The sequence below is a fragment of the Podarcis gaigeae genome, assembly GCF_964106915.1.
Source record: "Podarcis gaigeae genome assembly, chromosome: 8".
In the NCBI taxonomy this organism is placed as follows: Eukaryota; Metazoa; Chordata; class Lepidosauria; order Squamata; family Lacertidae; genus Podarcis; species Podarcis gaigeae.
Genome location: NC_139684.1, coordinates 49,992,138 through 50,005,369, shown reverse-complemented (window position 1 = coordinate 50,005,369; position 13,232 = coordinate 49,992,138). Strand labels below are relative to the sequence as shown.

At 39.4% G+C, this 13,232-nt stretch overlaps 1 protein-coding gene across 1 annotated transcript in view; it reads right to left on the bottom strand.

Annotated features, from left to right (window-relative positions):
• Window positions 1–6,502: 6,502 nt before the first annotated feature.
• The window catches only part of GAN (gigaxonin), a 31,099-nt gene continuing 24,369 nt past the window's right edge, over window positions 6,503–13,232 (bottom strand). Inside the window, exons 8-11 of the mRNA XM_083753505.1 lie at window positions 12,532–12,668; window positions 11,137–11,265; window positions 9,525–9,634; window positions 6,503–8,018 (exon numbers count right to left, since the gene is read on the bottom strand). Coding sequence (XP_083609631.1) covers window positions 7,837–8,018; window positions 9,525–9,634; window positions 11,137–11,265; window positions 12,532–12,668 — 558 coding nt within the window. The 3' untranslated portion in view covers window positions 6,503–7,836. The remainder of the gene's footprint in view (window positions 8,019–9,524; window positions 9,635–11,136; window positions 11,266–12,531; window positions 12,669–13,232) is intronic.

Below are 13,232 nucleotides of genomic sequence, written 5' to 3'. Positions count from 1 at the left end.
GTCAATAAATGAGAGGCCCCACTAAGAGGGTTCAGAACACATGAACAAATTATTGATCCATGTTACGTTCTTTTTCTTTCTCTCCCTTATCAGGCAATGATAAGAAAGCTACAGTACTAAAATAGCAGCCTTGCCTTGATGCAGTGAAATTGCAAGGACAACCTGAGGACAAAGAAGCAATCGATTTAACTGTATTGTGTTTTTCACCCCAATGGTTATAACATCTGGTTAAAAATAATAATAATGAATGACTGAAAGGTTTTCCCCACACCAAGCCTATCCAGGGAGATCATAAATGGCATGGAAGATTATATTCATATTTCTCCACTGTCACCAAAATTGGGAAGGGAACCTAAAGTATTGCTGCCTGCTTTTATCTTACCTCTACAAAAGCCTCCCCCTTCCTCAACTAGGCATAACAGGCACAGCTTCCACTCAACTTCCTCCAAAAGAGACAAGTCATTGTTGGCCTGCCCTTTCTCTTTTTTAAGAAGAGCAGCTGCAGTTGGCTTCAATCCAGAGTGGGGCCATTATGCAAACAGGGGGAAGCAGGTGGGGAATAATTTTGCCACCAAAATCAACCTGCCTGAAACTTCTCTGGGCATGATCCTTCCCCTATTGATTAAGTTCAGAAAACTTCACAAACATTCAATTTGCCTCTCTTTAATACCCTACCTTCACTGTATTTGGGGATGGGCAGCTTAACTTTCCATGATTAATAGTTAGTGAAATGGTATAGGACTTCTCAAAAGCCTACAAGAGGAAGGTACAGTGCATTCAAAGTAATTTTTTTAAAAAAAGAATCAATCAGGTAAATGTTTCGTACTTATCTGATACCTCCTGGGAACTGGATGCAACTCAAGAAAACTATTTCACAGGAATGAGATACATGAGGAAAGAGTCCCCATGTAAATTGAAAACTTCAACATTTTACAGCAATACTTAGATAAAAAAGCCTATTGTTCAGTGAAGGGCAGTTATTTTATTTCATGAAGGGTGTAAGTATGGACAGTATACAGGCTGTTCACAGAGAAAAGTTGTACCTTAAATATGGACAATTTCCCTGACCTCAACTAAGAAAGAACAAAGGAGCAACCACTCACCATCAATTGATAGCTAACATTCAAGTAAAGGATCAATTCAATTTTTTCAAGCACAGTGTTAAAGAATTCAATAGTTATGTCAAAATAGCACCTTTAAAGAATAGAACAAGGCTCTTGGTATCAAGCAGAACAAAAACACAACTGATTGTACCACACAGGGTAAGCAAAGGTTGTCTTTGCACACATGTTAAGCAATCGTTCTGCTTTTCCTGAGAAGCAAAGGCTGGAAATTCCTGCTTTAGCCTGTTGGTTGTTTTATTTTGCTATAGTTAATAGTAAAAATTCAAGCTATGACATAACACTAGTAATTTTTACTTCAGTGCAGTTGAAATCAAAACATGATATGGAGCAGAATGCTGAATTTCATTTTTACACTGTACAGCTAGCTATAGCTTTTCAGCTTATTTATATCCAACCACTTTTTAGTCTCAGGTGACTAACAAACTAGATATAACACAACTGGGTTAATGGAAATGGAAGGGGTCTTGCCCTCTCCCCTTTTTTTACAGAGGGGTTGGTAAGTGATGGAGACTCAGAGGGTCTGGATGGCAGCTGGAACAGAGAAGTAGAAGAGCAGCAGCCTCTTCGCTTGGGGATAATGGCACAGTAACACCAAAACCTCTCTTCTGGGTGTCCTGCACACTGTATTCCTGGCAGGATTCAACATCTATGTGCTCTGCACCCTTTGGAATATGCAAAGCCTACTTTCACACACACACCACCACTGTGATGATGGGCCTTCTGCTAGCTTCTAAAGAAATAACAGAAGAAAAAATGCCACTCCGCAATCTTCTTCCTGTTAAGCTAAGTAACTGTTCCTTTTTGTGTTACCAAGAGTATTAAAGGGAACCCACAGGCCGTCTATAGAGAAATACCCACTTAACACATTAACTATCCAGCAAGAATACTTACAGTGCAATTCTGTGCATGTCAACTCAGGTGTAAGCCCCACAGTGTTCAACAGGGCTTACTCCCTGGTAAGGGCGTATGGGATTGCAGCGTTAAATGCCAATGATAACTGGCATTGCCTAGTTTGCCCCAGGTGATTCAAACACACTAAATAGTTACATCAGCCAAAGCAGTATTAAAATGGTGAATTCTAACAAAGAGCATGAGGAATGTTTTATTTGGAGAATCTAGTGTATGTTAGGTATGGACTCAGAAGGGGCAGCTACACTTTCATTCCTAGTTAACAAACTTTCAAAACCAACCAAGACTTTAAAATCAGTCAGTATGATTTTACAATAAAAAGGCAAAGACCACAACATTAAAATCCTATGCATATCAAGTTGATGGTCAAATGGAAGACCGACTTTAATGACTCTGGACTGCACCCACAGCAAGTAAAACATTTGTAATTTAAGGTGTACTTTTACACCTGTCCTTTACAGTTGGATATAGAGCACTTGATAAAATAAGTTAAGTAACAGTTAAAAATCCTACCTTCCTGTTTACTATTGAGGCTTCTTTAGAAGAAAAATACCTCAAAACTATTTTAAATGTTGACAATTTCATAATGTTAACAAGTTAATAATAGGCTAATTTAGGATTAAGAACAAATTGCAGTTCTTTTCAGTTCCTCATTTCTGCTCCTACTGATACTGCAGTGAAATACCAAGGCCAATAAATAAATTAAATAAATAAAAACAAGACACGACCCCATCTCCAAATATGCCAGAACGCTTCGGAAGCATTTTTAATGTCTAACAATCAGGCTAGGGGAGAAGCACAATGTATACTCATCATGAGGTCCATGAATCTTATAGTTGATCAGTACTTCTTGCCCCTTTGTGGTAACTCACATTTAGGGTTACAGAACCTGAGATGTGCAACTTTCCTTCTGTAAGCAAAATCAGTTAAAATAAATTGCACTGGACATGATCTGTTGCCCAGTGGAAAGAGCTGCAGATTCAGGAGGGGACTGACATGGGGATCAACAAAGGACTCTCTTCTTTTTCGCTCTTCCTTGGGGTATGTGGACTGCTGCTCTCAGCCATAACTTGCAATGTATCCTGTATGCAGCTCTCGCATACACATCCAGCCACATCTCTCTTCTTCTAAGGGCCCTGGCCATGAAATACTCATTGTGAGTAACAGGCTGTCATTAAGAGCGATTGCTGGCATGCTGCAGAGCACATGGAAAGGAGATGGAGAGAAGCAGGCTGCAATGAGACCTATGATGATGCCTTCCCATGAGTCCAAATACACCCACAGGGAATGGATCAAGTTCACACTTTTAAATATTTATATGAAGTTAAAAATAAAAATGGTCAGCTGCCATTTACTATTTAAATGCATGGCACTAGAATACCAATGGGGCAGTAGAGTGCCCATATGCCCTACAGGCAGCGATGTTTTCTGAGGCAGTTTTGGAGTATAAATTAAGACAAAATAATAAGACCCTGCAGAACTTTGATTTGAACAGTTCTAAGATGTGCAAAGTTTCTTTACTAAAGAATTCCACCATTCTTTTTGCAGCTCAAGGTCTTAAACATCCCTGTGCTCTAACGGATGAGATCCACAATACCTGCATAGAAAGAGAACTCTTGGCACTTATTTTCGTTATTGCATACTGCATTATGTGCAACAAATGCAGGCTCCATGCTTTCAGAAGCTTTATATTGACAAAAGTATCGAGGAGAGAAACAGTAACAAACAAATAAATAAATATTCCTATTTGTACCACTGGCTGTCTCTTTAAGGATTCTGATATGCATCCCAATCTTTGCAGAATGTGGCTCGTATTCTCTCCACTTAACTTTTAAAATTGTGAAGATAAAATTGATTATAACTGTATTTTAAATCAGGATCTCAGAGGTGATTCCAATCAGATTTTCAACAGGCTTTGATTGCTCTTTCCAAACTCAAAACCAAGGATTGGATATTATTCTGTGCAGGGTCCAGTGGAATAAACAGAACCTGCACCCTAGTCTTTAAGGGACCAAAACTAGAAATGGTAGTGCCACAAGTAGAAAACGGACCCTTTTTCCAATGCCTTTCTCCTTGAAACTGCTTCTCCCTGGGAGAAATACACACACACACACACACACACACACACACACACAGAGAGAGAGAGGGGGGGGTAGGTGATAGAGGGGAGAAAAGGTGGGGGCAGGTTACTTTCCGCCCTCACTCCCACCAGCTTTAAGTCGCTGCTACAACACTGCTTTATGAGGCAGCAATCCAATTCCAGCACACAGGTCTGCTGTCACAACATCTAGTTGGTTCCAAGATCCAAGTTGGCAAAATGATTCTACAGACATGGCCATGATGGTAGACAGAGAAGCTTTTCCTTGTGTAGCTAACTGTAGGATCCCAAGGCTGGCAAATGAGACCAGTTAGTCTTACTGTACTAACTCATCAGCTGCAAGTTATTCTAGAAAAGCTCAAAACCAAATATTAGGTACCTAAAATTGCACTGACTTAATTTGCTCTGCAGTGACTGTCAATACAGTACCCGTGTATGCAACTCATTACTAGTCCTTCGCAATCAGACGCTGCCCCTCTGTTCAACTACATGTACCCAACAGCTTTTTGTCAATGCTGGTTTGAGTGACTGTATTCTGCAATTAAGTGTGCTTTAACAATGCAATACATAGCAGTAGCAGCATCTCACCCTAAATATTTCCTGTGCAGTAGCTCACAAGCAAGAAGACTAAGATATCCTCCTTAGGAATACATTATAAATTATGTTTTCAGTTTCTCCTTCAACAAGAACCTTGCATTTATTTATTTTTTTAAAATGTTAGCGAAATCAAAATAAGATTGCTCCTCACAAGATTCGCTGTATGGAATTTTGTTCCTTAGTAAGGTGCACTAGAATTTCACTATTATAAACGCGGACAGGGCAAGGACAGCCTCTCCGAACAATTAGCAACCCTCTCCAACCTGATGCCCTCCAGATTTTTAAACTTTCAAACATCACCCTGTGGTAGCTAGTCAAGGATGATGGGAGTGTAGGTCAAAATAGTTGCGAGGATGGCACTGGGTTAGAGAAGGCTGAATTAGGATGTTCCCTGCTACTTGGCGAAACAGGCAGCCTTGGGCCATGGAAAGGAAAGGCTCCTTAGAGTGGTTTGGCCACTCCTGCACTCTTCCCAGTTGTTAACTTCCAAAGGGACAGACATGCAGAAAGCAAATTTAAGAGGGCAGAGCTGCAAACACACCAAAAACTCCACCCGAAAGAGCATAACTCATGAACGAAACTCATAATCACCTCTAATGAAGCAGCTTCTCACAAGCTAAGCAAACAATAGACATATCTCCCCCTTTTGTTAGTTGTCTCCCTCTTACTTTTGTACATAAACTGGTCTTCTTTGGTCCAGATGTTTAGACTGGAGTGCATCTCAGTTAACTCCAAAGGGAGGACAACACACAGGTAAGGATTCAGTTGGAAACTATTTGGTAAATTCCCTATGCTGCCACCCCAATAGGATCATAAGCAACTCAAGATTATCCCTTGCTAGTCCTTTGTTCTGCCTGAAAATATGTGAAGAATCCCTCAACACAAAAGCACAAAGCATAACGGGGGGGGGGGGGGGGAATAGCTGCCTGTAAGGAATAAGTAGCTGCTACAGAATAAGTTGGCCACTTGCTGCTGAGAGGGAAAATTGGGAGACTGTAAAAGAGGGTGGCTTACTCGAGAATTGCAGGAGTTGGATTTTCTGCAAAACTTCTGAAGTTGACGAGAAAACAGTTTATAGTATTATATGAATGCACTTAGAAGCATCTCTCAGCTCCCACTGTTTGGGGAGTGGGGCAGAGTTGTGGTTCCATTGCTTGCATGAGTCAAGACAAATGTTATTTTGGATTGTAACCTCTGAGCAGAGTCAGAATTCTGATACTTCAATTTCTGAATTGTATCCGCAATGGCATAAATGCATAGAATACACTCTTTGTGTAATTGTGACATGATTGACCTATCTTATTAAGAACGAATGCCATGATCAAGCTAACATACAGTGGACATGTTGAGCATGTGCTTAAGGCTGCAATTTTAAACACGGTTACTGAAGAGCAAGACCTATTGAACTTAATGGGACTTATTTCACAGTAGACATGCACAAAATTGCGTGGTAAATCTCTTCTCTTGAACTAAATGAGGCTTAAAATGTGCTTAATCTTGTCAAAACTTCCTAGATTCTGGAGTGTCTCTTCCAACAGAATTAATACAGCATTGTTGTGTGGTACTAGTTGTCACTTCTCTTTCAGTGTTACCTTCTAAGACAACAGGCACCCCTCTGGGTTTATGGTAGCGTAAACAAGAGCAACATCTGGCCCTGCAACACTGCAGTGCAACAGGCACAACTGAGGTCCTACAACTTTCCAAAGTGGAAAGCACTAAATCTTATAAGGATATAGTTTGCAAAGGTTGTAGTGCGAGACTGTGCCCCTTTCCATTTCTTCTTTTTTAAAATTATTGTGTTTCACTAACAAAGTAACAAAATAAAGTTTCAGTAGTGAGGTAAACAGTGTTCTACCAGCAAAAAATTGCTATCAATTAAATATTATTATTTGTGAGCAAAAAGTTACAAAAAAACCCAGAAAAAAATACTTCACTATAACTGCACTCTAAAGTTCAACAGTACTCAGTAAGACTATATCTTAGAAATAGGTCATTTGTACACCAGCTTTGATCCCAATATAATTCTCCAGAGCAAGTCTGAAATGTATTACTGTTTAATAATTCCACTCCCACCCTCCCTACAAGTTAAAAATCAGTCTTTTACATTCCTCACTTTTTGCACTAGTATAGGTATTAAAGTTTTCAGCCCTGTAAACCTGCAGCAACTTTCAAGTTGTTTGGAAAAATACTCCTTATTGTATTTCTCTTTAAAAAAAAAAGAATCAGAATCAGATTTGTGTGCTGCCTAAACTGGCTGATAGTAATAGCATGGCAATTCTGGAAAACCTAGCCTTCACCCACCCACCCAACCTCACTCACTGTTTTTCAAGTGAGTGGTTACTGCAGCATGTGGCTTTGTGCTGGTCCACATATGACACACCATTTTAGATCATTTGACGTACACAAGATTTACCAAAAAATCTGTGTCACTCTCAGTTCTCTATTGTACTGAAATCTTTAGCTCAGTTTAGTCCATTTTAAACATACCGGTATGTTTTTTAAAAGATTATTAGGAGTGAAAACACACTGAAAAGTGACATATGTACAATTCTATCCTTTCAGGCACAGGCCTTAAATTGTCAGGAAGGCCTTGAAGTAAAATGTGCAACTGCCCATCTTTCTCCACAGTAGAGTTAACAGTCTCTTTTGGCATACTAGTGAAATCGGTTTTCATACAGGATTTCCTGTGTTATCAATGTCATCTAATGTCAACACAGCAAAGTTACTTGTAACAATTCTCCTTGATGAAAATGTCCCTTACTGATTCCCCCACCGTCCCAATTTCAATAGGTTTCCTTTTTTTTAATCCACTCCTCCTGGTTTGAAGCAAAGGAACTGCTTCAATAGCATGGTTTAGTATCTTTAGATAAACCGAACTTAAGATACCTCCTCAACCATGTTTCTCAATGTACAATGACTTGCCCCAAAGCAAATGCTGAGGCTTAAGCATTTAAGCAGTTAAAAAAACAGGACAGATACCATACCAAAGCCGAGCATACAGTTTAAGTTTCTGCCGCAAGATGTTTGTTTCTCCTTTATATAAAGATATATTGTTATGGTGGAGTGCCTCTCAAATTATTCCCATCTCCTCTGTTTTCTGAAGTTCTCTCAAGGAGAAGGAACCCGGATGCGGAACAATCCTTGTTGGAGCTGGAGCCGGAAAAGCTTGCAGTTTGCTATACGCAAAGCTGCACATCCAGTACGGCGAAGATCCGATGGAAAGAGTGGCTTAGTATGGTGCCAAGTTCCGGTGCTTCTTTTAAATTCTCGAACATAATCGTAATTGGTACCTATTAGGAAATATATTTTTAGCTTTAGGATTTAAACAGCATATGGAAAAAGATTTACTCAATAGCACCAGTGGAATTCGAAATGGAAACCTGTTGCCGAACTGGGTTTCCCTCACTTTAAAAAAATGCAAAGCAATACCACGTTTAAAAACAAATGCATTTTGCATCTCACACTGTTATTATATGGGAAGGCTCTATTGCAAATATGCAGATTAAGGATATATTTATTTCTGACATTTTTTACCCAACCCCCTCCCCTATTTGCTGTGCCCTAAACATACCAAGAAAGAGATAGTTGTTAGTTGTAAAATGTTATTTGAGAATACAGAATGTGGTATTTCAATGATGGACCATTTAAGAACAGGAGCTAGCAACATATAAACTATTCAAATCCTAAGAACAACCCCCCCTTCAAGTTTGTATAGCACAGGTCTGAAAAGGTTTTATAGCAAAATGTTAAAAGGCTAAGATGCAACAAATACAGCATTAATGGACACCTTTGGCTCTTGAGATGACATTTGGGCTTGTCTTTTGGGAAGAAGCCAGACAAGTGGTTTAGCAGTGATACTGCAGAAAGCTTCAAAATTTCTTTTTATGTCATAGTTTTCAGTGACTGTTTTTAAAGACGTGAGGAAAACACTGGATGGATGAGTAAAGGCTGAACATGACCAACAGATGGTTTTGGGAGCCTATGTTGACTCACTTGCCAAGCTGATGAGAGAATGCCGATATCCTAATCCTTTGGCAAGATTAACTGCTCTGAATATACAAAAAAAGGCCTTGGCCAAAACAGATAAATGAACAAGGCAGATAAATGCAATTCAAGTAGTACATGGTGCTTTCAAATCCCAGAATACACATTATTGTGCAATGAGTTTTCATTGACCAGAGTCAACTTTATCACATGAGTCTTTTGTGAACTGCAAGTGACAAATTACATAACAAATTACTTAAGATGTCACAGAATGGTCATTTTTACTGAAGTGAACTAACATGGCTACTTTTTTCAAAGAGACAGGGATCGGTGGCAAAAGTAAATTACCCTCAGTTTGGTTGAACAAGTCAAGCTTATTAGAACAAAATGCATGATAGAATAGAAAGAAAGAAAGCTAGGTTATACTTATTTTAAATAAGTGAAAACAAGATAATTTGCTTTCCCAGCTATAATTTCACATCAACAATGTTCATTAACATTGTTAATGTTAGCATGGTTGCTCTCCAAAAGGCACTCAGATAGAAAGGTGATGAATGAAGTCTCCTCCCCTAATCTGCTTTATATATTTTAAATGTGGGATTTAATTTTAAGCAAGTGAAACAAGCTACAAAAGAACTAAAGAATTAAACATGGAATCACCAAAGAGTTTCATACTATCAGTACTCCAAAAATGTAAGTAGCAAAACTCTTGAGGAGCACATTAGCTACCTCTGCCTTACAGTATGTCCTCTGAGAAACAAATGCATACAATAAAGGAAAAAACCCACAAGATATATTGTTTAGACTCTAACCTGTATCAAGATCCCCAATCACATAGATACTAGCCCCAATGGGCACAGCTCCATACACAAACGAAGAACTGGCTGGGATGCATAAGTTCTGATCATTCAAGTAGATCCACCTGCAAGAAAAGGCAACATTCAAAGCATAATTTGTACAGGGCTTTTTGCAACCAAGAGACACACAGATGCCAAAGATATTCGCCTCACAAATTTACTCACCCCAGGCAAAAAAAATGAATGAAAGTGTGGATATCTTAAGAATAGGATTTCTAACCTGATGTTGTGTTACACCTTGAGGCCTACCTCCCTACTCATCTAGGTTGGGTCTTGAATGCATACCAGAATTCTTTTCGTGGATAAAGCAGGTGGACGTCAAAATGTCCATACAAGCTTTCTTTTGTACAATTAGTGCCTGAAATGTACACTGTTTCCTGTGTCCTGCCCTTGTCAGTGCTCCATTTTTTTAGTGCAAATACTAGCATCTTATCTAACAGGCGTCAACCTTTACATGATGGGAGGCTTCATTACTCAGTGGATTCTGAAGGGCGTAGGCGCAATCTCATCTTCAAATGAAAGGATTTCAGGTGGTATGACAACTCCATCTGAGAGATGCCACCTGTCAGAGCAGACAATGCTGTGCTAGGCTGACCAGCAACTCAAAATCTAAATATAGGATGGTTCAAATATTTGCATTCATTAATTTCTTGCAATGTCTCTAATCCTCAATGTTGAGCCACTCTTCCTCCTCTGCTGTATTCACTCCAGCAAGTTTGTTGGCATGTTTTTTAAGAACACAGAGCTGCTTGAGTAACTTTAAAGATGTGCACGAACAAAAGAGCAGCTTTCAGTCCCAGTATAGGAAGAAAGCAAGGACACAAAAATGGTTGTCTGGCACACGGTTATAACAAGAGAAAAGAGAGAGAGGTCGAAAAAACAGTCCATCCTTGTAAAATAGCACCATCTTCTGGTCAACAGATGTAAACAAGTGGAACCACATGTCTAGAAAGATTTATTGAATGCAGACATGCTCCCAGAACAGGAAGATTAACATTACACAATTAGTATGGCACCACTGTTAAGTATTCAGTCTTGCTTATTATATCAGGCATAACCCACAGAAGCAAGAACTTTGAACCAGTTCTCATGAAAACTATGCAGACGCAGCTTACAGGTCAAGATTTAAATGAAAAACCAAACAAGGCTGGCATACACTAATACTTCATAAAAATAAATCTATTATTCTATCTGGAAAAAATGCCAGGGGTTAGATTTACTCATGCAACAGGGCATATATTTTATTTTTTTCCCCAAAGGGGAGAGACCATAACTCAGCAATGGAGCCCATGTACTGCATGCAGACGGTCCCTGGCTGGAATTTCAAGCTAAATAATATCAGGTTACACTCAGCGTTGGAAAATATATTAGTCTGGCAGCACCTCTACAAACTCTCAATCAAAGCACACTGCGCTGGGCTAGACTCAGAAAAAGACAGCCTCTACAGGCCACCTCTGCATGTGCAGTTGCATTACAACTATTCAATTAAACTGTAAGTGATAAAAAGGTCAACAGCTATTTTAGAGGCTGTAAAATCATGTTAGTGAGCTATCTTAGCAGTTGTTACCTTTTAAATTCATCGTGATAGAATTCTGATTTACACGTCACCATCTCACTGGATTGATTGTCATCACGACTTCTCACTCCACCAAAGACATAGAGTTCTGAAGCAACTCCACAGGCCACAGCCCCAAACCTTTAAAAAAAAAAGATGTAAGAGGAATCTTGAGTGCCCAGGTTACCTCAGAATTCCTGCTCTCTTGACATTAAGCAGAATTTGACAGAGCTACTAACATTTGGAGTGATTTAAAACAAACAAACTATGACCTAATGTAATGAGATATATGCTATAAAAAAGAGAGACACCGTCATTCGTAAAATAAAAGCAACATGAAGACAAGGAAAATACAGTGGTACCTCAGGTTACAAACACCTCAGGTTACAAACTTCGCTAACCCGGAAGTAGTACCTCGGGTTACAAACTTTGCCCCAGGTTGAGAATGGAAATTGCATGGCGGCGGCAATGGGAGGACCCACTAGCAAAAACGCACCTCAGTTTAAGAACGGTTTCGGGTTAAGAATGGACCTCCGGAACGAATTAAGTTCGTAACCCGAGGTACCACTGTAATACATGCTGTATAGGTAAAGGCATGAAAACCAAAGAGGACAGTATGATCTCAGTATCACACACATGTAAAAGCCACAACATCAGCTACCTGAGCTGACAAGCCTTTCACACTTGCTCGTCACCATTATTTTAATCTTATAAGTTTATTGATTGTTTAGAAAAGTATAACTATTTGTTTCTAAGCTGCCTTGCCATCCCCATTGTTCATCTGTCTATGAATCTCATATCCACTGAAACCTACCATAACTCCTGAGACCTTGGTAGCAGCAACTTAAACACTAAGAATTATTTACAAAAATGCAATTCAGTTTTCCAAAAAGGGAACAATCAACTGAACAAACTAAAGACAACATCCCACAGACAAAATCTGCAACCATAACTGCCTATCAATAGACAGTGTTTTGAGTTGCAGCTTACACTCTGAAATCCATTAGTTCTTATGATGTTGCTGTTATGAGAATCTGTATTTTATTACATATTTCTTATTATAATAATTTATATAATTGTTTTGATTTTCACATTGTATAGCTATCATGTTATGTACTTTCATTTGCATTCTATGTTGTAAACTACTCTGTAGTCTTTTGATGAAGGACAGCATATAAATTTAAATTAATAACAACAATAACAACATCAACAACAATACTGTGGTCAGTTATGTAAAGAGAAGGAGCCTTCAGCAATTGGGGAGATGTAGCATCTCAGGAAACAATCCTTGCTGCAAGAACTAAGGGTGGTTTATAAACACATATATGTGCCTCTATTTTCACCTGTGGAGCACTGGATGGTATTCAGGATTAAGGAAATGATACGTGTTACTAGTAATTTACTAACCTCCTCTCTTTTAGCGGACAGATAGCTGTCCACTGCTGGATCCTTGGGTCGTAACATTCAACGGACTCAAAAAGCTTGCCATACGAACCCCCGCCCATTGCATAGATCTTCTTTTTCATAGCCGCATAGCAACCAATCTTAAAAAAGCAAAATCCAAAGCTATCATGCACTGTTTGTCATCTGGTTAATGTATATGTCAGACAGTAATAATAATAAGAAAACAAATAAAGTGAAGCATGAGCCCTTTAAAATCAAAATACTTCGGGGCGGGGGGAGGAGCAGTGGCGTAGTGTGGTGGGTGCAGGGGGGGCCGGCCGCACCGGGCGCAACATCTTGGGGTTAGGGGGCGCAAATCCACGGGTTAGGGGGCGCAAATCCACGGGTTAGGGGGCACAAATTACTTGCCTTGCCCCGGGTGCTGACAACCCACGCTACTCCACTGGGGAGGAGTTCTCTCACACATTAACCAACAGATAATAAGTTTACCGTTCCTAATGCAATTTAAACAGAAAATACAACAGTTGAGGAGGTAAGTATTTTGAGCCATTATCTGGCTCAAGATTGCTCTTCTGGAATTCAACCTTGCTCTGTATCAGCTTGAGATTTAGCCACCTTTCTGAACTTAGGAACACGAGAAAGAAGTGTAGAAATGAGCAGCTCAGAAGTTAAGCAACATTAAACAAAATGCAGCAGTTTGGAAA